The sequence below is a fragment of the Hippocampus zosterae genome, chromosome 4, assembly GCF_025434085.1.
Source record: "Hippocampus zosterae strain Florida chromosome 4, ASM2543408v3, whole genome shotgun sequence".
Taxonomy (NCBI): domain Eukaryota; kingdom Metazoa; phylum Chordata; class Actinopteri; order Syngnathiformes; family Syngnathidae; genus Hippocampus; species Hippocampus zosterae.
Genome location: NC_067454.1, coordinates 24470339 through 24497212, shown reverse-complemented (window position 1 = coordinate 24497212; position 26874 = coordinate 24470339). Strand labels below are relative to the sequence as shown.

The 26874-nt window shown below is 43.0% G+C and overlaps 1 protein-coding gene across 2 annotated transcripts in view; it reads left to right on the top strand.

Annotated features, from left to right (window-relative positions):
• The window catches only part of mettl15 (methyltransferase like 15), an 80397-nt gene extending 53808 nt beyond the window's left edge, over positions 1-26589 (top strand). For both annotated transcript variants that reach the window (XM_052063244.1, XM_052063245.1), the window contains 3 exons: positions 245-436; positions 5600-5778; positions 22944-26589. In XM_052063244.1, coding sequence (XP_051919204.1) covers positions 245-436; positions 5600-5778; positions 22944-23374 — 802 coding nt within the window. In that variant the 3' untranslated portion in view covers positions 23375-26589. The remainder of the gene's footprint in view (positions 1-244; positions 437-5599; positions 5779-22943) is intronic.
• Positions 26590-26874: the final 285 nt, after the last annotated feature.

Here is a 26874-nt window from a genome sequence, read left to right as displayed (position 1 = left end):
CATTACCCAATTGACCCACGATTGATCGTGAGAGTATCAGTATATTGTTATCACAGAATTGATACACCCATCACTAGTTGCTACTTAACCACTGTTCCTGTATACTATTTTAAACTGCACCTCATGTAATTTCATCGTGATTGAAATCAGCTCTGGACCCTACCTTAATTAAATCATGAAAGACACACTGTCATCAAAAAAACGAATACAAATGCACAATTAACTGATGATACCTTCTCTCTAGTGGACGAGTAAAACCCTTACTTGGACTCTTCAGCGAGCTTGAAGCCCTGCTCTCTACCATCAACGTTAAAGCGGGCAGTATTGATGCTGTCCTGTTGGATGCCGGCTGCTCTTCCATGCAGATGGATGATGCAGAAAGAGGCTTCTCGCTCAGCAAGGATGGGCCCTTGGACATGAGAATGGATGGAGAGAGGTGACGTATTTTCATATTCACAAAATTGATAAACTACCGGTATGTAGCCAGACGTTTAATTTTAATATGTGGATCTGGGGGGGGGGGAAACCCATGACAGTTACTGGACTTCAATGAGTATCAGGAATCCATAATCCTAATTTATATTTACCCATTGGACTCAATCTCTTCTCTGTATTAAATGTAAAATGTAGATCAAAAAGCAAGAACGGTGGCATCCTTCCTATGTTAGCCCAAAGTGGTTTGCAGGCCACTTTGACTTTGTCAATTGTACTTTCTAAATGAAGAAATGAATTTTGGTCTTCATGATCATGATCTTCATAATCATATGAAATTGTCATAACAAGAGCCCAACAAACACATGTTATACAGCATGGATTGATTTATATATTTTTAAAAAATCTGATTCGTTGTTACCTGTCAGCAGTATGAGTATCAGTGGTACATATACTGTATATTACATCTTCATACAAGTGAAGATGTAGACAAATACAAAAAGAGGTTTCATCTTGGCAAAATCGCACTGTAAGATTATTTTGACGCCATTGAAATAACTCTGGGTGAAATATCCGAGAATTGACGACCCCCTTGCTTGTTCTGTATTCTCAGTGGTGACTACAAGAAGAAACACAAGGTCAGTGATCAGGGTAGTTTGGTGTATGCTTTCTATCCTTATCAGGAGCTCTTAACATCTGATGCAATGTGGAAATTACAAGCCAACTTGCGTAAATGTAATTATCATAAGTCATGTCGCTCCACTGTGTGTATGGCATTTATATGTATGAGTCAGTGAAGTGGATGTCATTATTTTTAGGATTTTGTTTTATTCACCCAATAGAAAGAACTGGAACAAGGCTACTCTGTGTATGAAAAATCCAAAAGATGTTAATTCATATCAAGGCATGCTTATGAAATGGGGAGCCCACGTATCAAAGTGCTTTATATGGCTTGTTTTAAAGTAGTATAATCATTTATAATAATACAATTAAATCAGTAACGATAAAATAGTAATTCTATTTTACACATGTTATATTGCCCTGGTGATATATTCAAAGTTAAGGCACTTGTTGACTACAAATGGTGGCGGCCCACTTAAAGACAAATGTGCAGAGTGTTTCAGAAAAATTTACATGTGTTAACCTTCAAACACTGCATATAAGTGCATAAATTATCCCATCTACTCATTTAACCCATTCAACATTTTTTTCGACATAACGATAAAGACGAGGGCTGGACAATTATGGGAAGAATAATAATGACTGTATGGGTCCAGAGATGTGAAGTATGTCACTGTTTATGTTTGATATGTCAACATTATCCTGCCTTTATGTAATCACATATAATGTCCAAAAAGGAGCTTTCATCTCGGGCATAGTGGAAAAAAAGGCTATGCAAACGCAATATTCTCTTACCGTGTTTTACTGTATGTATAGTGTTTCTTTAGTGATTAAAGCAGTCTTCAAAAGCATGAACAGACTCAAGTGAATTACTAATGAACCAGATAAAATACAGCACACGTGCGGAAGTGAAGTCAGCAGCAAACTGCACTAGCTGAAGAAAGAAAACCTTCTCCTCATCAACCGATTGGCCTTGAAATGAGCTTTCTCCTGATCCGATTGATTGGAATTTTGAGAAACTTTTACTGGATCGATTCATCGCAATTGAAAACTTCTGAGTACAGAAAGAACATAATTGTTATGAGGACGGTCTTGTTGCTATGTCTATCTCAATGTCAAACAAAGCTTTCATCTCACATCATCAAAACTAAAAACAGATACAGCTACGATTGAGTATCAATCAATGGAACCTAAGTACATAGCTGTAATGGAACCTCAACGAATGGAACCTTCAGAGGAAATAATGGAAACTATGTTGGCACAACGATTAGAAATTAAGGAAAATTAATTCAACACAAATTACTAAGAAGGATGAAATACTTGAATTGGAATGCTGATTCCAATGTGGACCTCATTGACGATAACAGTTTGAGGAGCTTGTGGTAGAATTTTGGAATGTAGAACTTGATCATTGATCAAGTTTAACATATAGGAGCTTGAAAGCAGCACCACTGCAACAGGAAGCTGCAGCACCGGAACAGGAAGACAGACTGAAAGCAACAGAATTGATGCTTCCAACAGCTGAAGCAAACGCACATCACATTAAAGTAGCAACACTAGAATGGGAAGATGAGTAAAGAAGGGAGAATTTGAGATTAGGATACAAAATCTTAAAGCTGAACATGATTTGTTGCACTAACAGCTGAGGGCATATGCATCTCACGACATTCTGTAAAAGTATTGCATCACATGAAGGAGAGAGTTGTCAAGGATGAACCAAACAATTTTGCAACACAAAAAAACAAGAACATTTTGCGACTCAGAGCAATGGCACCTGTTGAACAGCCAAAGTATTCTGACGCTTAAGAAGCAAGAAATCACAACAGCACAGAGATATTGGACACTGTCCTACAAGGTCAAAATGGTATTACAGAGTTCTTGGTTAAGCAACAGGCTCTCTCAACTTTGCCACTACAGAGCATTACTGTTTTCAAAGGTGATCCATTGGAAGATAGATCCTTTCTGATGTCGTTCCATCATGGTGTAGAGAGCAAAACTGAAAGCAGCAAGGCTTGTCATCTCTACTTCATGGAGCAATACACATGTGGAAAGCCCAGAGATTTAGTAAGGAGCTGTTTGTATATGGAACCAGATGAAGGATACCGTGAAGCATTCTTGGAGGAACCTTTTGGAAATGCTTACACTATCGCAACAGCGTACATCAATAAAGCCTTGAATTGAGCTTCCATAAAGACAGATGATAGTGAAGCCTTACTTGCCACTGCACTGTCAGCAAACATGCGAGCCATCATCAAAAAACTTCCCTACGAATTGAGAAAAAAGTGGGTTGAGAAAAAAAGTGGGACATATTAGAGACTTTTTAATGGCTTGAATATTGATACAGTAGTTGAATATCTGGAATGTAAGTCTCCCCTTCAAGAGTGAAATTAAACAATTTCATAAATCCTGTTCTGCTCTTGCCCCACTGTAGATGACAACCACTTCCCACAAAAGGTTTCTCTGCCCATGATGTGATCAGCTTGGCTGCGTTAAGATTCAGAGCCACACTTAAGTGACAGCCGCACCACATTGTCCGTAATTTTATGCAGACGCATTCACATGCAGAGTCACCCGCATCACCCACAAGTTTGACATCCATGCTAGCAAAGGTAAACAGAGCTGCGTTGCGTTATATTGGATACACTGATTAGCATTAGCTATATGTGTTAGCTTTTGATAAGGTGCACATACCCTGTATTTCTTTGATCTGTGGCGCTGTCAACGCAGAAAGATTTGTGTCCATCAAGTATCAAGTATCAAGTACAACTTTATTGTCGAATGCGCTCTATATAACACAGATGAAATTTCCTTACAGATAACAGACAACAAGAGGAGCCGCTGCGGGTGCGTGCTCCGCCATCAAAAGAACACTTAACATTCATTCATTCATTCATTCATCTTCCGACCCGCTTGATCCTCACGAGGGCCGCGGGGGGTGCTGGAGCCTATCCCAGCTGTCTTCGGGCAGTAGGCGGGGGGCACCCTGAATCGGTTGCCAGCCAATCGCAGGGTCCACAGAAACGAACAACCATCCGCACTCACACTCACACCTAGGGACAATTTAGAGCGTCCAATCAGCCTGCCATGCATGTTTTTGGAATGTGGGAGGAAACCGGAGCACCCGGAGAAAACCCACGCAGGCCCGGGGAGAACATGCAAACTCCACACAGGGAGGCCGGAGCTGGAATCGAACCTCTGCACTGTGAAGCCGACGTGCTAACCACTGGACTACCGGGCCGCCCGAACACTTAACATAAAATGCCAAAATAATACAACACAACACATAAAACAGACAGTCAGTTAACCACTTTTCCTACATTCACTTTGTTGTTTGAAGGAGTAATAGATGAAAGAGGAGCAAATCAAAGTGTCCTTTTCACCAGTGGATCAAAGACGTCATGCTGAAATGTGCACATGTCTGCTACAAGCTAAGCTTGAAAGCAACAAGAAGCGGGAGCATTCATTAACGAAAAAGAGACTGTCACTCTTCTGTCCCATGTAAATCCGCTTCAATTCCAAGCTGCGACTCCCAGGTCCACACACGCATTGGTGCTCTGCGCAGACGCTCCTTTCTTCCCATCGTCGGCTCTTCAAGCCATTCATCCATCCAGCTGCAGACTGTCCATCAGCACCGAGCTTTTCGCTGAACAAAGCGGAGCTGTGAAAATGCTACCTATTTCAGGCGCAAGACACAAGCACCCCGAGCTGTCTAGCAACGAGAGTCAAATGGCGCGGACATTCTTCCCAATCAAAATCAGTGCTGGTACACGTGTGCCGCCGACAAGGCGCAACCACCAAGCACAGGTTCTTCTTCGACGAAGGTCGTGGCCAAAATCTGAAAACAGTCCACATCAGGTCCACACGATGTAACAACAAACACAAAGTGACAAGACAACAAAAAAACGTGAGGCTCTTGAAGAGCACTTGCCGACGGCTGCCTACTCAGGCGCCATCTTGGAAAAAAAAATCCATGTCCCACATACACGCCCTGTAGTATATGAAGTATTGCATCCACGAGTAAAAATGATTTCATTTTCTTTATTTCTTTTTTGATCCCCAACTATAGTTTTCTAGTGGGTTTCTCACTTTGGGCTCTGTATTTGGAACAAGAAGCCAGTCGTCAAAAGACACAATAATTAGACAGGCTAACCCCTCAAAACAGGCTAATTTCAACACAGATAGAAATATGTCATCTCTACAAGAATTTCTTAGCGATTAGTTTATAGTAGATGGGAAAAGGGCTGATGCTCAAATGTATTTTCATGAAAACAAAATTATATGGTAGATAATCATGGTAACAATTATAACTCTGTTTCAAATGTTTCCACCATATAATTCAGATTTCATGGTTGGTTTAGTATAGCCGTTGTTATAATACCATCTCTTCATTGATGATTAATATTTACTGCTTATGAATTTTTGAAAAATATTAACATTGATATCAGCCATTAAGATTTTCTGCCGTATCTCATATTTTTCCAGGATTCACTGCTGTCAGAAAGTGTGTGACGTCGGCAAATTGAATTGGTTTTCCCTTTGTGCGTAGGTTCTCCGACATGCCCTGTGCTGCTGACGTGGTGAATACCTTAGATCAAGAGGCTCTTGCTTCCATCCTCACTGCATATGGTGAGGAGAGACATGCCAGGAAAATCGCTTCAGCCATTGTGGAGGCACGCCGTGTCAACTCCATCACCCGGACACAGCAGCTTGCAAGTGTGGTAGCAGGTAGCGACTCATTTATCTGATCAATTCCCAGTTTTAGGAAGGCTGTAACGGAATAAACCACATGTTGAGTTCAAAGCCCTTTCCCGATGGAAAATGTCAGAATCCCTAAACAATCATCTTTTGATCCCCCATTGTCTTCTGTCTGATTTGTGCCTTTCTCTCCACTTCCCTTTAAAAGTAGCAATGACTAAAAGCATGAATCTGCACCAAATTGTAGTCAATGCCCCAAAATGACACTACATTCTGAGTAGGTACATCTTCAATTGAAACATGCTTTCACACTCATGCGACTCAAGACTTTTTTTTGGGGGAGGGGTTGCCATTTGCCCCTACCTCCACCTCATTTCCCTGCTCGCTTGCATGCAGAAACATGTGGCACTTAATGGTAACTCATACAAGCTCACACATGACACACATTTGTTTGCATTCTGTTTCTTCACCATTTTTTCCTTTGCCCCTTTTGTTTATATGCCTCCAAGATCCGAGGTGCTGAATGAGTGAAATGTTGTCCTCAATAGTTATTGCAGAGAACAGCATGTGCGTCAGGATCACCCTGGGAGAACAGGTGTGGCTAAGAGCACCAGTCAGATATCTTCTGAAGAGCCACAGCAAATCACTGCCTCTGCTTATTTGAAACAATCCAAATAGGTCTTTATTGAAGCAAGTTGCACCAGGGGCTCTGCGACCAATTGTGCCATAAATGCTGACAACAAAAATATGTCATTTGGGGGGGAAATAACATATTTATGAAATTTGGCTTGTGCACCTGCACCCACTTCAACTGTGAGATGTACAGTGTAAAAACATGAAATTCTGATATGTTTCTTTGACTACTCTTGCTGAGTTTGTTCCATTTCATATTATTGCATTTTTTTTTATTTTTGCGCTGTCGAAGAAATTTCAAGTAATATTTTTCAGCTAAAAGGAATCCATTCATCCATCCATCCATCCACCCAGCCATCCTTTCGTTTTCAGCACAGCTTATCCTGAACACGGTTGCAGGGAGTTGCTGACTTTAGGCAGAAGGCAAACTACACCCTGGACTGGCCGCCAGTCAGTCGCAGGGCAATATAGAGACGAACAACCCTTCACACCCACATTTTCAACGAGCCTGTTTTGCATCCACAAGTTTCAGCTGTTTACAAGTCATGTGGTTTAAAATATATTTTTTAAAATCAATCACATGCAGCATCTACTATAGCAACTACATCGCAAAAGTGGAAACAGAGAAAAACAAGCAAAATAAAGAAAATTGGATTGAACAAATTCAATATTGCACACATTTTGACTACATCAAATGTTTTGTGCAGTTGTTTTTCATTATTTTCACATCAGTACTTACAAACACACCACCTTTCCAGCCTTTTCAGCACATTTGGTGTAACGTAGGAATAAGTGTTGTTGATGTGGTGCGACCTTGCTCTCATAAATAAAATTCACATTGATAAATTTGAAGCCGTACGATGGTTCATGTGCCTCGCACGTCTGCCTTACAGGCAAGATTCTTGGTTTGAAAAAGATCTTGGCCATTTTTTGTGGTGTTTGCATGATGTCAGATTTATATTATTTCTGATTGTGGATACCACTCTTCTACCTTCCTGCTTATACTTGAGAGTGTGAATGGTTGTCAGTTGTGGAAGAAGTATTTAAAAAATGGACAAGTGTGAAATGGTTTTGCCAACTCTGAAACACATTTACTGGGCCATGTCAAACATTGACCAGAATAGTGAAGAGAGGCAATAACTGTTTGATTACTGTCAAATAAATGTCTTGGCAATGGAGCACCTTCGTCAGTCAAACTGGTTTTGTCTGCATTGTATGGTGGCGTTGAAGTGCAAAGCAACTTGGTAACTGATAACAAAATAAAACAACAAAAATCTTAACACCAGTAAATGAAAAAGCACAAGAACGAATCAAGAAAAATAATTCCGGGGGCTTGAACCGGTATCTTGTTCTTTCAGTCAATGTCAACAGCTCGTGACCATAGATGAGGGTAGGAATGTTGATCAACTAGTAAAATGAGAACTTCTCCTTTCGGCTCAGCTCGTTCTTAACCACGACAAATTGATTCAGAGTCCGCATCAATGCACACCCACCTCTGATCTGCCTGTCAAACTCCCGCTCCATCCTCCCCTCACTCATGAACAAGAGGCAAGATCTCAAGGATCCTCCTTTTTGGGTAGGACCTCATCCGCGACCTGGAGAAACTTGTACTTGATACTTGATACTCGAGAGAGCACTGAACCCTTTTGTGTCTGAGGACCATGGTCTCAGATTTGGAGATGCTGCTATTCATCCCAAACGCTTCACGCCCAGCTATGAACCACTCCAGCAGCTTGATCAAGCCAACAGAACCACATTATGTACAAAAAGCAAAGATACGTGTATAATACTGAGTTCACCAAGCCGGACACACTCAACGCCTAGAAATTCTGCCCATAAGGGTTATGAACAGTATTGGTGACAAAGGGCAGCCTTGGCAGAGTCCAACACTCACTGGAAATGAAGGTACCGTATTTTCACGACTATAAGGCGCCATTAAAAGTCTTAAATTTTCTCCAAAATGGACAGGACGCCTTATGGTGCGGAGCGTCCTTTATATGCGCTGAGTTCCAAAATCTGACTGACAGCCGACACGCTGTTTATATAGAGAAAAGGCGGAAGTGACTGTGAAAGAAGTCGGCCAATCAGGGAAGGGTGGACGTGTATATATACATATATGGAGAGGGAGAGAGAGAGAGAGGGAGAGAGAGGACAGACAAGCTAGTCCGCCAATGGTGAAGGGTGGGCGTGTAAGTGGACGCCTCAAGCCAGTACCAACACTTGTATAGCGTGTGGCAATGTGCATTGTTGCAAAACAACTCCGGTTTTGGTTTCTAAGAACCCCTGAAAATAAATTCGACAAAGAGACATGCCTACGAAGCTCAGTTAAAACTTAAAGCCACCGGTTATGCTTTTGGCATCCGTGACCATCTCACAGCAGCGGTGAAAAATCAAGTCAAGCAAATGAACTCTGAGCTTGCCGTTATTCCCGGAGGCTTGACTAAAGAACTCCAACCGCTGGACATTGGCATCAACCGGGCGGTCAAAGTAAAGTTGCAAACGGCATGGGAACAATGGATGATCGGTGGCAAACACAACTTTACAAAGAGTGAGAGGCAGCGCTTGGCGAGTTACGCCACAATACGCAACAACGAGAGGGAACGCGGCGTTTTGGATGGATTACGGTACTTGCACAATTGTTCAATTCTTTCTACACACACACGCGCTGCCACCATGTTTCGCTCTGTTCTTTACTTTCAAATGTGGGAAAGCTTCACACGAGAGAAATGTTGACTTTGCTGTTGCTACTTCTTCTTTCCGCTCGGCAATGCGTAGCAACTCACACTAGCATGTGATGCATTCAATGACAACTGAGATGTGCAGTCCTCTGCTTCTGATACAGAGGATGAGGACTTTGATGGATTTCTTGGTGATGATTGATCGAAAAACGTGAGAACATTGTACGATGGCTAAATAAAATACACCCGAACTCAGTTCTGCTTTCGTTGCCTTTTTAAAAACGTGTTTTTATCTTATCTGTATGTCTTGGCATGCTACCGTATGCTTCAAGCTAACGTGTTAGAGTGCGCGCATGCATGCCGTATGTTTAAGCTGGCGTATGTTTTACCACTGTAAAACTGCGGCTATTCGTACGATGCGTCCTGTGTATGTGTAAAATACAGAAATGTCACGCATTAATGAGACTGCGGCCATTAGTACGATGCGTCGAATAGTCGTGAAAATACGGTAACTTACTGCTTGCATCCATCATAGAGGGGCCGAGCAGCCTCTACAGATATATGAGCATTTGGTACCCCATACACCCAAGGTGTGTTGCAGGGGCATTTCCACCAGCACAGCCCCACAACATCCAGAACATTTAGAAACTCCAGGTGGATCTCATCTCCCCTTGCGGCCCCGCTACAGAGGAATATTTTTATCTTCTATCTCTGATGACACCAGAGATAGAACATTCCACCTCAGAGTTCCCAGACTATTCCTCCTCATTAGAAGGCGTGATGGTGGAATTTAGATCTTGGGAGTATTCTCTCCACCAATTCACAACGTCCCAAGTTGAGGTCAGCAATGCCCCACTCTACGCAGGGTTTATCGTGCATTGTTCCCCCTCCTGAGATGCCAACAGGTGGACCAAAATTTCCTCAAAGCCATTCGGAGGTTATACTCCATGGCGTCACCGAAATCCTCCTAGCCCTGAGTTTTGCTTCTGTGATCACCAAAGGTGCATTTTGCTTGGCCGGCCGGCACACACCAGCTACCTCCAGAATCATGCAGGCCAGAAAAGTCCAATAGGACTCCTCTTTGTGGCAACCCTAGTGTCCACAAACGGGATTGGGGAATGCCGCTATTACATGAACATGTAATCACTTTACAGCCACAACTCTGGTCGTAATGCAGGCCTTGAAAATGGTCCACTTGGACTCAATGACTTCCACCTCTCCTGGAATGTTCTGCTGGAGGTGGCAATTGAAACTCCTTCAGACAGGGGAATCTGCCAGACATTCCCAGCAGACCCTCACAATACATTTGGGTCTGCCAGGTTAGACCACAATCTTTGCCCCCACAAAGCCGATGACATCCCAATCATTGAATTGAATTGAATACAACTCTATTGTCACATGTGCAGTATGTGTACAACACAGATTAAATTCATTCCCTCTCAACATAAAACACACCGGGTTTCCGCGCCACCATCATGTCGTTTCAGATCTCACTATCCTTGACCCCATGAACACTGAAGAATGATGGAGTCCCCAGCAGGAGTGCTCTCCACCACTACTACCTGGAGCTCCAAAAAGGATGGCTACTGTAAGCTTCTGTTTTGGTAAACAGTGTCATGATTCGGTTTGGGACCAACAGGTGGCACTGTAGGGCTCCTCCTGCAGCTGCACACCTGTTGGTCATTAGGTACCGTATTTTCACGACTATAAGGCGCCATTAAAAGTCTTAAATTTTCTCCAAAATGGACAGGACGCCTTATGGTGCGGAGCGTCCTTTATATGCGCTGAGTTCCAAAATCTGACTGACAGCCGACACGCTGTTTATATAGAAAAAAAGGCGGAAGTGACTGTGGCCAGGCATGCAGGAAATAAGTCGGCCAATCAGGGAAGGGTGGGCGTGTATATATACATATATGGAGAGAGAGAGAGAGAGAGAGAGAGAGAGAGAGAGAGAGAGAGAGAGAGAGAGAGAGAGAGAGAGAGAGAGAGAGAGAGAGAGAGAGGACAGGCAAGCTGGGGATCAGTCCGCCAATGAATGGTGAAGGGTGGGCGTGTGAGTGGACGCTAAAGGGACGGCGCAAGCCAGTACCAACACTTGTATAGAGTGTGGCAATGTGCATTGTTGCAAAACAACTCCGGTTTTGGTTTCTAAGAACCCCTGAAAATAAATTCGACAAAGAGACGCGCCTACGAAGCTCAGTTCAAACTTAAAGCCACCGGTTCTGCTTTTGGCATGCGTGCCCATCTCACAGCAGCGGTGAAAAACCAAGTCAAGCAAATGAACTCTGAACTTGCCTTATTCCCGGAGGCTTGACTAAAGAACTCCAACCGCTGGACATTGGCATCAACCGGGCGTTCAAAGTAAAGTTGCGAACGGCATGGGAACAATGGATGATCGGTGGCAAACACAACTTTACAAAGAGTGAGAGGCAGCGCTTGGCGAGTTACACCACAATACGCAACAACGAGAGGGAACGCAGCGTTTTTGATAGATTACGGTACTTGCACAATTGTTCAATTCTTTCTACACACACACGCACTGCCACCATGTTTCGCTCTGTTCTTTATTTTCAAATGTGGGAAAGCTTCACACGAGAGAAATGTTGACTTTGCTGTTGCTGCTCCTTCTTTCCGCTCGGCAATGCGTAGCAACTCACACTAGCATGTGATGCGTTCAATGACAACTGGGATGTGCAGTCCTCTGCTTCTGATACAGAGGATGAGGACTTTGATGGATTTCTGGGTGATGATTGATCGAAAAACGTGAGAACATTGTACGATTGCTAAATAAAATACACCCGAACTCAGTTCTGCTTTCGTTGCCTTTTTAAAAACGTGTTTTTAGCTTGTATCTGTATGTCTTGGCATGCTACCGTATGCTTCCTGCTAACGTGTTAGCGTGCGCGCATTCATGCCGTATGTTTAAGCTGGCGTATGTTTTACCACTGTAAAACTGCGGCCATTGGTACAGTGCGGTCTGTATATGTGTAAAATACAGAAATGTCACCCATTAATGAGACTGCGACCAACCGTACGGTGCGTCGAATAGTCGTGAAAATACGGTAATTAGTGCTTTAAAAGGACTCCCAGGCCGCATGGGTCCAAGTCTAGCTCTGAAGTGGGGCCTGGTGCCGTTTGTCCAGGACAGGTCCAAAATTGGTGTTTATCATCAGGGGTCTTTGAGCTGTGCTTTGTCTGGTCGCTCAGCTCGGACCAGGTTGCCTTTGGTGAACCCCCAGAGGCATTGGGCCCCTGCACATAAATAGAGCGGGTGGAGCCTCTCTGTGTTCGTCTGGCAGTGACGGTGCGCTGCAGTGGCAGCCCTTGCGAAAATAGAACGTCTCCAGTGTTGTCATCGAACCAAGTGTAGTCACCCGAAATGAGGTCTACACAAAACCGTAGAGAGACTTCCGCGCAAGATGGACCAACAGAATCAACATAGCCTGACTGCTGTGTTCAAAGCAAACTTGAGAAAAACAAAGTATGCAACCATGGCATAAATCCACTATAGGCTGAGTACTAGTTAACCTTAGATGTGCACTTTATAATTTTATATTGCTCTGTTTTGATTCCCGAAAAAGATCTGCTAAAGGAGCTGTTGTGTGACAAAATATATTTTGTCACTGTTTTTGATGGACAGTGATATTGTGTGAGAGACTGTGTGAATAACTGCTTGAAGTGAAAAATGTTCATGTAAAATTCATTCATTCATCTTCCGTACCGCTTGATCCTCACTAGGGTCGCGGGGGGTGCCGGAGCCCATCCCAGCCGTCTCCGGGCAGTAGGCGGGGGACACCCTGAATCGGTTGCCAGCCAATCGCAGGGCACACAGAAACAAACAACCATTCGCACTCACACTCACACCTAGGGACAATTTAGAGTGTTCAATCAGCCTGCCATGCATATTTTTGGAATGTGGGAGGAAACCGGAGCACCCGGAGAAAACCCACGCAGGCCCGGGGAGAACATGCAAACTCCACACAGGGAGGCCGGAGCTGGAATCGAACCCGGTACCTCTGCACTGTGAAGCCGACGTGCTAACCACTGGACTACCGGGAAAATTTGAAACGATAAAAATGTGTGAGTAGTCACGATTGGCTGGCAACCGATTCAGGGTGTCCCCCGCCTACTGCCCGAAGACAGCTGGGATAGGCTCCAGCACCCCCGCGACCCTAATGAGGATCAAGCGGCTCGGAAGATTAATGAATGAATGAATAATCACGATTAATTATGAGTCAATTATGACAGTCACATTTTTAATCGCAATTAAATATTTTAATCGTTTGACAGCACTCATTTTTTTCTGTCTCTCGATCACGGTGCTTATTATCTTTGGAATCCGAAAGCAACATTGGTCTTTTTCTCTCCTGGTGTTCTTATAACAGCAAGAGGGTATCATTTTAAGAGCAACCGAGAGCCATGTTATGCAGTCAAATGCAAACAGTCGAATGCTATCTACCCAAGATGGTGAGCGAACAAAAAAAAAGCATAAGCGACTTCACATGCAAGCCACCTTTACATGTTATTCTGGTTCTCTTAACACACATGGTAAGCTCCCCCTTTCTCTGTGGATCTGTCTGCTGGACCTTTGAAAGATGAATTAGAGAGGCGAAGAGAGCACATGGCTTGGTGTGGGGAGACTTGGGCTTGGTCTCTCCGTGCAGGCATTGTATTGATTGCAGTGTGACTCACACCTTAGGCTGTGCAGGAGGGAGAAATGCCACATCACTCACTTCCCTATTTATTGCAGTTTCTCTTAAAGGTCTTATATGGGCCTTTATATTAAATGGTGTAAACCTGTACCCCACAACCCAATATATATTTGTTTTATTTTAAATTGAAACCCCCAAAATGTTTCTGATAAATTGATTTATCAGAAACATACTACACTGAGAAGATAAAATGTAGCAAGGTAATGAGGGGGAAAAAAATTGGAAAAAAGACAGAACCTCATTTGTAACTAACAAATGAATATCAACATTTAACAACAGTCTGAGGTGATTTTCTTTGAGCACCTGTCATGTATTAATCAGTTCATATCACTTAATAAACACAGAAATATCAGTTTGTGTGCTACCTTCTCAGGGAACAGTTTCCACTGGTTCCACTGGTGTGTTACTTATTTTTTCATTGCCAACGCTCTTATCGGTGTATGTTTGATGCTAAGACTCCTGTATGGATTAGAGAGAGCCTCTCAAAGAGCGAACTTCACTATTTGCATTGACAATTTAGGGTAGGTTCTCTTTCAGTACTGCGAATTGTGACTTATAAAGGTTAGGTTTACATTTTGTTGTAAATTTTGTCCTGATGGGCTTTGACTACATTTCAGTTGTTGATGGTTCTTGTTGCATTCCATTGTTGTTTTTTCATTTAGTCTTTAACTTTGTAATATATCTCATTTGGGGGAGTCATATTAAGAAACCCAAAAGACAGGAACAGGGTGTTACCAGGTCGATGGACACTTGGGTAAGTGGCTTGCCATTGGCTTCAAGTGTGGTTTTCCACATCCTCATCGAGTTCGCAACGAAGGCTCTTAGGGTCCTGTTCACCTTATACAACTCCAAGCATTCAGTGATCCATGTATGTGGCATCGAGTCATAGGCTTTCTTGTAATCAATCCAAGCTGTGCACAGGTTGGTACGTCGGGACCTGCAGTCTTGTGCGACTGTTCTGTCAACCATGAGCTGATGTTTGGCTCCTCTGGTATCTCTACCAATGCCCTTCTGTGCTTCGTTCATGTATTGATACATGTGTCCATTTATCTTAGCCGCAATGATGCCTGACATGAGCTTCCATGTTGTGGAGAGACAGGTTATTGGCCGATAGTTGGATGGAACTGCACCCTTCGAGGGATCCTTCATGATCAGGATCGTTCGCCCTTCGGTTAGCCATTCTGGTTGAGTTCCATCCCTCAGCAGCTGGTTCATTTGTACTGCTCGGCGCTCATGGAGTGCTGTGAGTTTCTTTAGCCAGTAGGTGTGGACCATGTCCCGGCCTGGTGCTGTCCAGTTCTTCATATCTGAGACTCTTTCCTGTACCAGAATCAGAATCATCTTTATTGGCCAAGTATGTAGAACACACAAGGAATTTGTCTCCGGTATAACACGCTGCACTAGTATCATCGTAAACAACAAAATCATTGAACCATTTTAGAGTATACCAGTAGTTTTGTAGAACCATTTTGTGGTGCAAGAAGAGTGACTATGTCAGTGACTGTTTAAGGAGTTAATGGCTAGAGGGAAGAAGCTGTTTAAGTGTCTACTGGATTTGGTGCGCATGGATCTGTAGCGTCTGCCTGAGGGGAGTGGCTGAAAAAGGTGGTGGGCAGGGTGCGGGGGATCCAGGAGGATTTTCCGTGCCCTTGTCTTTATTCTTGCAGTGTGCAAGTCTTCAAGAGTGGGTAGGGCGGTGCCAACGATTTTTTCTGCCGTCCTAACTGTCCGTTGAAGTCGGATTTTGTCCTTTTTTGTGGCGGCCCCAAACCAAACCGTGATAGAAGAACACAGGATTGATTCGATGACTGCCGTGTAGAACTGTCGTAGCACCTCCTGTGGCAGGCCATGCTTCCTCAGCAGCCTCAGGAAGTACATCCGCTGCCGGGCCCTTTTCAGGATGGAGATGGTGTTGACTTCCCACTTCATGTCCTGGGAGACTGTGATTCCCAGGAACTTGAAGGTCTCGACGGTTGACACAGGGCAGTTGGATAGTGTGAGGGGCAACTGAGGAGAAGAATGTTTCCTGAAGTCCACGATCATCTCTATAGTCTTGAGCGTGTTCAGCCCGAGGTTGTGTCGGCTGCACCAGAGCTCCAGCTGCTCCACTTGTTGGCGGTACGCAGACTCGTCGCCGTCTTTGATGAGACCGATGACCGTGGTGTCGTCTGCAAACTTTATGAGTTTGACAGCTGGATCTGTTGAGGTGCAATCGTTTGTGTAGAGAGAGAAGAGCAGTGGCGAGAGGACACATCCCTGTGGGGCTCCAGTGCTGGTGGTGCGTATTGATGATGTTGTTGCTCCCAGTCTCACCGTCCCGTCAGGAAGCTGAGGATCCACTGGCAGATCGCAGGGGACACACCGAGGTGGAGTAGTTTGGGGGTGAGGAGTTCCGGGATGACGGTGTTGAACGCAGAGCTGAAATCCACAAACAGAATCCTTGCGTAGGTCCCTGTGCTGTCGAGGTGCTTGAGGATGTAGTGCAGACCTATGTTGACTGCGTCTTCCACAGACCTGTTTGCCCGGTAGGCAAACTGGAGAGGGTCCAGCAGGGGTCCAGTGATGTTCTTTAGGTGGTTCAGCACAAGGCGTTCAAAGGACTTCATGACCACAGACGTCAGGGCGACAGGCCTATAGTCGTTCAGTTCCGATGTTGCCGATTTCTTACGTCTGCCACTGTTATGGTAACTGGGTTCTGTTCAGGGAGGTTGCTGTGCTCCTCTCTCAGGGTCACCAGCCATTGTGCACTGCTGTTATGTGCAACCTCCTTCTCCCATATGCCTTTCCAGTACCTTTCAGTTTCCAGTCTTGGTGGTCAGCTCTGTTGTTAGGACCCTGCCACTGAGCGTACACTTTCGCAGGTTGTGTTGCGAACAGCCTGTTTATTCGTCTGGCCTCATTCTCTTTCATGTATCGCTTTAGGCGACTGGACAAGGCTTGGAGCCTTTGTTTGGCAGTTTCGAGTGCTTCAGGTATGGTCATCTGGATGTACCTCTCGGGTATCGGCCTTTTCATCACACCTCTCTGGGCCTCCGTCAATTGACTCACATCTTTCCGGGCCGCCTTGATCTTAGCCTCCAACCGTCTTTTCCATGGTGGGTAACGTATCTCATGGTTTCCATGGTTGCTCTTATAGCCCAGAGTCTCCTGGTACTGATGCTGAAGCGTATATCAGCGTATATCATCTCTTGTATGACCTCCTCCTCTGATCTGGCAGCCTGGGGCCCTTCACCATGGAACCTGCGTTGTACCTCATCAATCTCAAGTTGTGACAGCAGTTGCCGTTCGTGGATGTTGGAACACTGAGCTACTAGTTGTTTCGTGGTCAACCGTGACTGTGGGTTTCGAAGTAACCATTTAGCCCACATTCTCTGCATGTAACCCCTCTGACTGGGGTTGCTTGAGTAGTAGCATTCCAACAGAGCCATGTTATCACATTTCGCCCATCTCCGCTTTGTTCCAGTCGCCCATTTTTCATCAAGGTGCTCTGGTTCCCCAGCACCTGACGCAGACGTCGTTTGGCCAGGCGACGTCTGATCCGGCATGTCATTTGTTTTATTGTCTCTCATCATTGTATGAGGTAAGGATCTTGCCCGAGGACCCACACTGGATGGTGTTATGTGCTCATTTTTTGCCCCAAGCGGGATTCGAACCACCGTCTGCCGTATGCCAAACCGATGCCTTACCAACTGAGCTATCCAGCCGCTAACCTCATATATATATATATATATATATATATATATATATATATATATATGTACAGTATATGTACTGTATATTTCGTTCGGAATACAATAATGAACTTAAGGTATTTTCTAAAGAAAAAAGTTCACTCAAAACACAAGCTCTAAAAAATATATATATATATATATAAAATATAAATGAATAATATCTATCCATCCATTTTCCGATCTGCTTATCCTCACGAGGGTCGCACTGTTGGAGTCTATCCTAGCTGTCTTCGGGCAGCCGGCAGGCTATACCCTGAACTGGTTGCCAACCAATTGCAGGTCACAAAGACAAAACACTCACAGTCACACCTTGGGACAATTTAGAGTGTTCAATTAACCTACCATGCATGTTTTTGCAATGTGGGAGTAAACCGTAGTACCTGGAGAAAACCCATGCAGGCACAGGGAGAACATGCAAACTCCACATCGGAAGGCTTGGGCCAGATTCGGACACACAGCCTCTGTATACAATGTTATGCTTACAACGAAAAACGGCTTTGTTGGCCAGCAGCCACGCTACTAGATTAATTATGTTTCTCAGTAAAATCACAATTTTCAAAATCACATCAGTTTTAAGTAGTCCAGCTGTTTTGTGATAGTGTAGCAATATCAAAGTGGCATCCACAGATACTTAATTACTTCCAAAAGTTATAAACATTGAATATGTTAGGTCTGTCTGTAAAAAGCATGTCAGCACTAAAATTCACACCCATAAAAGGAGTTGTTTTTTTTTACTGATGAATTTTACTACAAGTAGGCATTTAATTTCCTCTTGTTTTTATTTATGTATTTATTTTTCTCATCTCAGCCTGTCCACGGCTGTTGTCACTAATTGTCTCAATTGGTGATTTCATCGCCTCCAAAATTCATATGCACATTCATACTGTGGTCCACTTTAAACCCGTGAAAATGTATAGGCAATCAGCACACTATTTTGGAGGTAGTGACATGAATTGAAGGAAAAAACACTAAATCAATCTCACATGAACAGGTAATATGCCAGATCCATGTATGAGACGACCACACCCACTCCACCTGGTCGACCACCGTTTATGAACGGCCATCATGCCATAGAACGGGGTGTCTTGCCTTTAGCCCATCAGATTTATATTGCCCACAAAGGACTAAATTTTCCTTCCACTTTTGGTTAGAGCAGTATATGAAGAGACAAGTGTAGTGTACCTGTCATCTAAAGCCACCTTCTCCGATGTCTGCATTTTTATTTCATGTGCAGTTTAGCAAGGTTTACTGACCTTTTTCATAGAATCATGAATATATTACTGCAAGGTAAATTTTGCATGGTTACAAGTTCTGGCAGCTGAGTCTAACAGTCAGTCAACAACAACATTTGAAATATGAACATGGCGTTCATGAATTACAAACATTTGGTTCCACTGACTTAAGTATTTTAATGACACATTCGCCAGTCAACACCATGTCCATCTGCTCTGCATTGAGGCTCTCGTGGCCCGGATGGACCCGCAGCTCAGTTCTGCTGCCCTTCTGTCACTTCAATAAGTAATCTCATTTTTGTTGCCGTCAATGCTTGACTCATGCTGCATTAATGATATAAATACATTAGCACTGCACAAGTGCCATTTGCCCAAGCAGAGTATTTATTTAACTGGGTAGCCTTTTTAATGAGTGTCTTCCATGTGTCCCATCTTATCTTTTGTCCCCTAGATCTCTAGTTTTAGACAATATTCTGGATTCGCAGATGGTTATGCAGGGTGAAAGGCAGAATGGATGCTTCAACTGTAGAGCTACCACGCTGGTCAGCCATCCATCCATCCATTTTCTGATCCGCTTAATCCTCACAAGGGTCGTGGGGTGCTGGAGCCTATCCCAGTCGTCTTCGCACGGTAGACAAGGGACACCCTGAACCGGTTGCCAGTCAATCCAAAGGCACACAGAGACAAACAACCATCCACGCTAACACCCACACCAAAGGACAATTTTAAGTATTCCATTAACGTGTCCTGCATGTTTTTGGAATGTGGGAGGAAACCGGAGTACCCAGAGAAAACCCACGCAGGCCCGGGGAAAACATGTAAACTCCACACAGGGAAACCGGAGCTGTAACTTCTGCACTGTGAGGTTCACGCTCTAACCAGTGGACCACCGCTTGTCAGCCACCTAGGAAAATTCTATTCTTGGGAATGTGATCACAGAGCCCTGCTATTATTTCAGCCTACAAGGTAGTTTCCGTCCCAGGCCATGGAACACAAGACCATCAGTACATACTAACAAGTGTACTAGAATGTGCATCAGAGTTGTTCAACCAATCCACATATGTTTTGTGCGCACAGAAAAGACATTCTACCACATGCCCTGTACTGTTCTGTGGATGGTGTTGCAGGAGTACAGCAGCCGAGACTTGCTACTACTGTCTATTTGGTCCATAAATACGTAGTCACAAAATCCCAGGAGGATACTCTCCTGGGACCTGGATGTGTGGACATGATGTCTTTGGTTTTCAAGACTATAATGTTAAATTTTGGACTCTAAGGGCCTGGCGTCCACTTACGAGGACGTTTCATCAAGTAAAAAGATAATTCTTTATTTTTACACTCATCAGGTCCCAATTTTCAAAGAGAAAATAAAAATGCATGCCTTGCAAGAGTTCGGGTCTTGTCAGGTTTTAGAGTACAGCTCTAAGGCTATATATCCCACTCCATGGCATGATGCCCAATTAGGATTTTCTTATTTTTTATTTTTGTCAAATACGATCATTTTATGTACTCCTTCACATTACAAAAACAAGTATGACTTCAGATGTGAACGAAATGCATCCATCGTGATCCATTTCACAAGATGAAATGTTGTAGGGAGACATCTTCGGAGAGGTGGGTCCTCCTCGAAACCCGGCCCAGTTGGTCAATGAAGAAATCTTCATAGAAGCCCCTATTCAGCGAGTCTCCTCCCCAGATCAGGGAGGTTGGTGAAGAACAAACAAAAGAAGTGGTAGTCAAACAGGCCAAGATGCAGTTCAACTAAATGTGAGAGTGTCCAAATGAGTCCTTGTCATGTTTTAAACATTTCTAGTGAGACAGCGACTCTAATTTCACTGGGTGAGGCATTCCAGAACACTGGAGCCCGAGTCGAAAATGCTCTAGAACCTGCTGACTTGGCTCTCGGAATCACTGAAAGCGTTTTGCGAATGAAGTTTCGGAATGCTGCATAGGGTACCAGTAAGTCAACAAGATCCTAAGCCATAGAAGTAAGTAGCAAAACCTTGAAATTGCATCTCAAGTGGACTGGAAGCCAATGCAAGTTGGCTGGTATCTGGCATTTTGCACTAACTGCAGGCTTTTAATACGAGACATAGGAAGACTAGAGAGCAATACATTGAAATAATCGAGGCAAGACATAACAAACACATGAATTATGGTTTCTGCGTCACCAGCAGATAAAATAATCTTAGTGATATTGTGAAGGTGGAAAAACACAGTTCAAGTAATTTTGTTAATGTGCATTTGAAAAAGAGAGCATTGCTTCAATGTAATCAAATATAAGTTTATTATATTTGATGGAGGGCGGCCCGGTAGTCCAGTGGTTAGCACGTCGGCTTCACAGTGCAGAGGTACCGGGTTCGATTCCAGCTCCGGCCTCCCTGTGTGGAGTTTGCATGTTCTCCCCGGGCCTGCGTGGGTTTTCTCCGGGTGCTCCGGTTTCCTCCCACATTCCAAAAACATGCATGGCAGGCTGATTGAACACTCTAAATTGTCCCTAGGTGTGAGTGTGAGCGCGGATGGTTGTTCGTCTCTGTGTGCCCTGCGATTGGCTGGCAACCGATTCAGGGTGTCCCCCGCCTACTGCCCGGAGACAGCTGGGATAGGCTCCAGCACCCCCCGCGACCCTCGTGAGGATGAAGCGGTACGGAAGATGAATGAATGAATGAATGAATATATTTGATGGATGGAAGGTCCTAAAATCGTAAACAGTTCTTTAATGAGTTTGCCTGCTTGTTTTGCCACACTAACAAGTTTTGTAAGGCTTTCAAGAGATGCTTAGCGTTGTTTGATGTTTGTTAGCCTTAATCTTGTTCCTAATGAGCTTAATCTTCTGAGTAAAAAAAAAAGCATAATATCGTAATCTGAATGGGGCGAGGGGCTATTTGAGGTTGGCAGCTATCGCATTAGAATTGTCACTGTATTAAATTTAGTCAAATTAGTATTTGGTGTTATTTTTATTGAGAATATTTATTCTTGAGAATTAATTAGTTTTAGCTAAAATGAGTGAGTCATTGTATTTCAGAAAGCTATCACACCGTGCCTGATGGAAGACCTCAAGTTTGGTTGCACAGCATTTGCACTCAAATTTCAAGATTAACTGTGTGTGTTTCATCTCTAAACCATGGAAGAGGCCTTTTAGGATGAGTTTTAAGTCTTAATGGAGCTACAGAGTTAAGAGTATTCAACAATCAATATAAGAAGGAAAGGAAGCAGTTGCCAGGGCCAATAGCTCAGAGAGCACAGTAGTGTTTGAAGAACCAATATTGCGGCTGCTTCAGCTTTGATTGTGGTATACAGTAATACTATTACATTTGAGAATGCTTAGCCAAGGGTTAGTTCTAAATCTATAGTGTTACCATTTTTGAGAGGATCAATCATAGTGTCTGAAATGCCATGGTAAGTTGTTCCGACAGGAAATTCAGTCACACCCAATTAGTATACTATCTCCGTGAGTTACCAAGTCAAGTTCAGAAAAATAATCTAAAAAGCCAGTGTTGTAAGGGCCAGGGGGACAGTAAATAACATCAAGATAAAAATGCAACAAGGCTGTGGTTTCCATCACGATAACGTGTTTTAAAGGCGTTGTTCGAGTGAGGACTAAAATTTAAGAGCAGATCCGAAATAAAGGCAGATTCAAGTGCATTCAAGATACTTTCACAATGTCAGGGACTTAGAAACGCACCGCGCCATTTTGCACATTAATCCTTTCTCCTCATTTTAAAAATCGAGGAGTCAAAATCGAAATCACAATTTAAATTTGAATTTCCATATCATCCAGCCCTAATGTCACGATGAATTCAACAGCGCCTCTACCATAATCTACCATACTCATCCCTGCTTCTGAGCTTTGGGAAGCAACCAAAAATACAAGGTCACGGGTGTAAGCATCAGAATTGAGGTTTCACCGCAGAATGACTGGACACCCCCTTAGACATAGGAGTTTACTGTCATAGTTTCTCCATGTTAAGAGGGTCAGACATAAGTGGCTTGGCTTTTCTTCTTTGTTCAAAGGTTATGCTGCTTTCCAGAAAATTACAACCAAAGAAAGAAACTTTGTAACCGAATACATTCAAGTCCAAAGTTCTGCACCACAATTTTCTGAAATAAGAAGCTGTTTCTTATTTAGTTGTGTTTGTAGTACTTCAATGGTCACCATCATATATTGTGTAATGTAGACATTACAATATTTTCTGTGTCTGTCTCTAGGATCATTTCCTGCAGCTGCTATGTATGCTCGAAAGGACAGACTTCACCGACCTGCGCATGTGGCCACCAAGACCTTTCAAGCTCTGCGCATCTTTGTGAATGACGAGTTGAACCAACTTCATGCTGGTTTACGCGCTGCCCAGACAGCACTGAAATCTGGAGGACGTCTCTGCGTCATCACATTTCACTCTTTAGAAGACCGAATCGTCAAGCGCTTCCTTCAGGGTGATGATTTGACAAATACAGAGCAGTATTACTTTGGCATGGTGAAGCAAATCACTGGGAAGAAAATATCCGTGGAGAGAAAAAAGGATGGCGCAATTGCTTATTGGCATTCTTTGCAAAAGAAGGTGATCACCCCAACAAAGGCTGATGTTAAAGACAATGCTCGAGCGCGCTCTGCAAAACTTAGGGTAGCTCTCAGGTGTTAATCTTTTATTTTTGTTGGTTAGTTTTTTTATGTACATGCTCAAGGCTCGAAATATGCTGTCTCGCATTGCTGGTAGGGAGTCAAAATGTATATTTTGTGTCTCATTAAAACATTGAATAGCAAAAGACTCAAGCGCCAAGACGACTGTGATAAGAATTTTGCAGAAGAACCACTGAGATGTTCCCAAAAACCATTGCTAGGCTCATATCACTGAGGTCGATAAACTGAGGCTCAGAGGGGATCGAGCCTTTTCCGTTGCTGGTCCCTCTCTCTGGAATGACCTCCCACTCAACATTCGGCAAGCCTCCTCGCTGCCCACCTTCAAAATCCGCCTCAAAACTCACTTGTATTCTTTGGCATTTGACTCAGCATGACTTAGATTTGTTATTGGTTTTGCTGTTCGGTGCTTTCTGCCGTCTTTATTACCGATTTGCTTTACTGTTTGTTGTATATGTTAATTGCTCCATGTACGGTACTTTGTATGCAGCGATGGCTGTTTGACAGTGCTCTATAAATACAGTTGAGTTGAGAAGCTCTGTGTTACTTATGTAGAAGCAGCGAGCTAGCCACAGCATTGGCTGGTTACTAGTGCGCCGAAACACATTGCGGAGTTACTCTGAAGGCAATAATCATCGCCCACGTGGTTGCAAAATAAGCAAAGGCTTCTGACAAGTGTTATACAAAGGGGTGATGAGAAAAGATGGCAATGCCAAATGCTAAGCTAACCTAAGAATGACAAGACTGGCATATTAAACACAGGTGGGCAATTTGCTAAATTTTCCTAGTCCGTCATTTGCCATCAACTTGGGCACCTGTCCTTCATTGTCAGTCTGTCATTTTAAGCTAAATCAAACTGTTATCGTCAGTCCATCGTGTTATTTTAACACGCTTCCATCATCACTTCTGTCAGTGAAAAAAAACAACACATCCAGTCCGTCAAATGAAAAATCTAATTTTAATAAAATGTCAGTGCATCTCCATATTATGGTGGCTACTCAGAGATATTCACACATGCACGCACGCACGCACACACACACATACGCACGCACACATGCACATTCACACAAACACACACACACACATTTTTGCCAATCTATTAAAATTTTCAATACAGCGGAAGCAGGCTGGTGGCTGCCTGCCACTGCTTTAACTACTAAAACGCCAAAATGCTTTAATTTAAAGTTGGTCTTACCTTAACCAAAATCACACGTCACATTCTAGCCAAAAGGTACAATCCTGGTGGATTTAGTAAATCCTTATGGAAACAGAAATCTATGGTTGCATTTTCTTAGATGTCCTCATTGTAGTCTTCTTTTACTTTTGCTTCTTCTTTTTTTTTACCTCTGTCTTTTGCTCCACAAAGTTGGAAACATGCTCCTCAAATCAAGTCATTGATTCACAATGTTCTGCAAAGAAAAAAAAATCTATCCTTGCTTGTCATTCATACAGCTAAATGTGCAAGTGTTGCTGTATATAATTTTAGAGATGTATTACTACATTATGATTTGATGAAAATCTGAGAATCACAGGCCAGATTGTAAATATTTATTCAATAGGTTAATATTGATCTCAAAAAGTCTTTACAATTGATTAATAAAATGCTACAATTTGGGGAAAAAATGTTTTGCCTCACTATTTGACAAGGTCTAACAACTGCCACGGTCTTAAATATTTGATGCTGCAGTCCTTAGGAGCAGACATCTAAAAGTGTGAGAAGTGTAAGAAATTGTTCCTGATCTAATAACTGTGAGAAAAGTGGTTCTCAAAGTTTTTAAACCAAGTACGACCTCAAAATACTTGATTCTCCAAGTACCACCATAATGAACAACATTAAAATACAGTGCAGCTAAACACACACACACACACAAGCACGCATGCACACACGCATGCACACACACACACACACACACACACACACACACACACACACACACACACACACACACACACACACACACACACACACAGAGTATAGTTCATATTGACATATTTATAAATGTTCAGTGAAACCCCTACCATATCTCATGGGTAACGAATGCTACTAAATACTGTACTGAATAACGGCAAGTGTTAAAAGTGGTGCTGAATGAGCTATAAGGTTGCTCTTGAACATTCTCACACCTTAGGATTTTCGACAAATTGAATATGTTCCATCAATGTTATTCTTTGATGCAGCCTTCTTTTTACCTTGGAAGCAAAATGTTGCATGTCCTGATCCAGGTCCTGAGACTTTAATATCTGTTACCACCAGCATTGGAACTCTCTGCTACCTGTCCTCCCCAAATCTGAATCCATCCCCATTTTCCACTAAAAACACAACAGCTTAAAATCGCCTTAACACTGTAATGCATTGCTGTGATTGCTTATTTATTCATTTGAATTCTTTTTGGAATGGGCAGTTATAATTCTGCCCTTGTTGTACAATGTCTTTGCTGGGCCTTGAAAGGTAACATTAACAAACCCGCCTGAATTGTCCGAACGGCCAATATCAAGGAACGTCCTCTGATCAGTTCATTGAAATTGGTTTGTAGCAAAACAGTTAAAAGAAAATATACTTTTTTTCTACTTCAGTACATCCTGATAACTGGGTGAATGAGGTGACGATAGTGCAGGACCGGGCGATCGAATGTAATGAGCTTGAGTCCTCGCTGTTAGAGAGCGACTGGACTACATTTGATTTATGTCACTTCTCTTTCTTTCCGTCTGTTAAAATTTCTGGAACCTGAAGGTAACCAGATGTATTTAAATCGATGTGTATAAGTTTGTGAAATGGCTTCCTATTTGCCTGCTTAACAGAATCTCTGAATGTTAGGAGTATGTTTGTCACTTACATACTGTATCGATGTCCATCCATCCATTTTCTGATGTGCTTATCCTTCCTCACAAGGGTCTGTATCAATGTATCAGTTCTTAAAATAATTCTGTCAAGCAAGCAAAGATTGGGCATGATGTCAAGTTTCTGTCAAAAGTGAGTGAGGGGGTTATTTGCATGTGATCAATCTGTCTATAAAAACTACAAATGACATTTCACATTCTGAAAATGTTTTTAATCACTGCAAGTTATTTAAAAACGAGAAGTGGTCGAAAGTCAAAAGGATTTGTTACTCAATGCAGGTGGTGAGCATAAGACAATAACATTGTTGTTATCAACCCCTGCAAATTCTAAATCACTTTGGAGAATGTTACCTGACAGGATAGTAAAAAAAAAAAAACAAACGCTGCAGGGAAATGATATTGCAAACTTGGATTGATCCATTAATTGACAATCAGGTATATTTTACAGCCACTGTTATCGAATAACTGAAGTTGCAAGCCGAAATGCTGTGCATCACCTCACCTGCTACAAACCAGACCCACGATGAAGGTCTCCACTCAAATTAGTCATACTAAACCCTGTTTAGTCCTCTGCTCTGCTTTTATGCCTTTTTTTGCACACATTTGAAGCACTGGTTCTGTGGAGCACCTTTGTTTTATGGCAGGGGACCACACGATAAGTAGTGG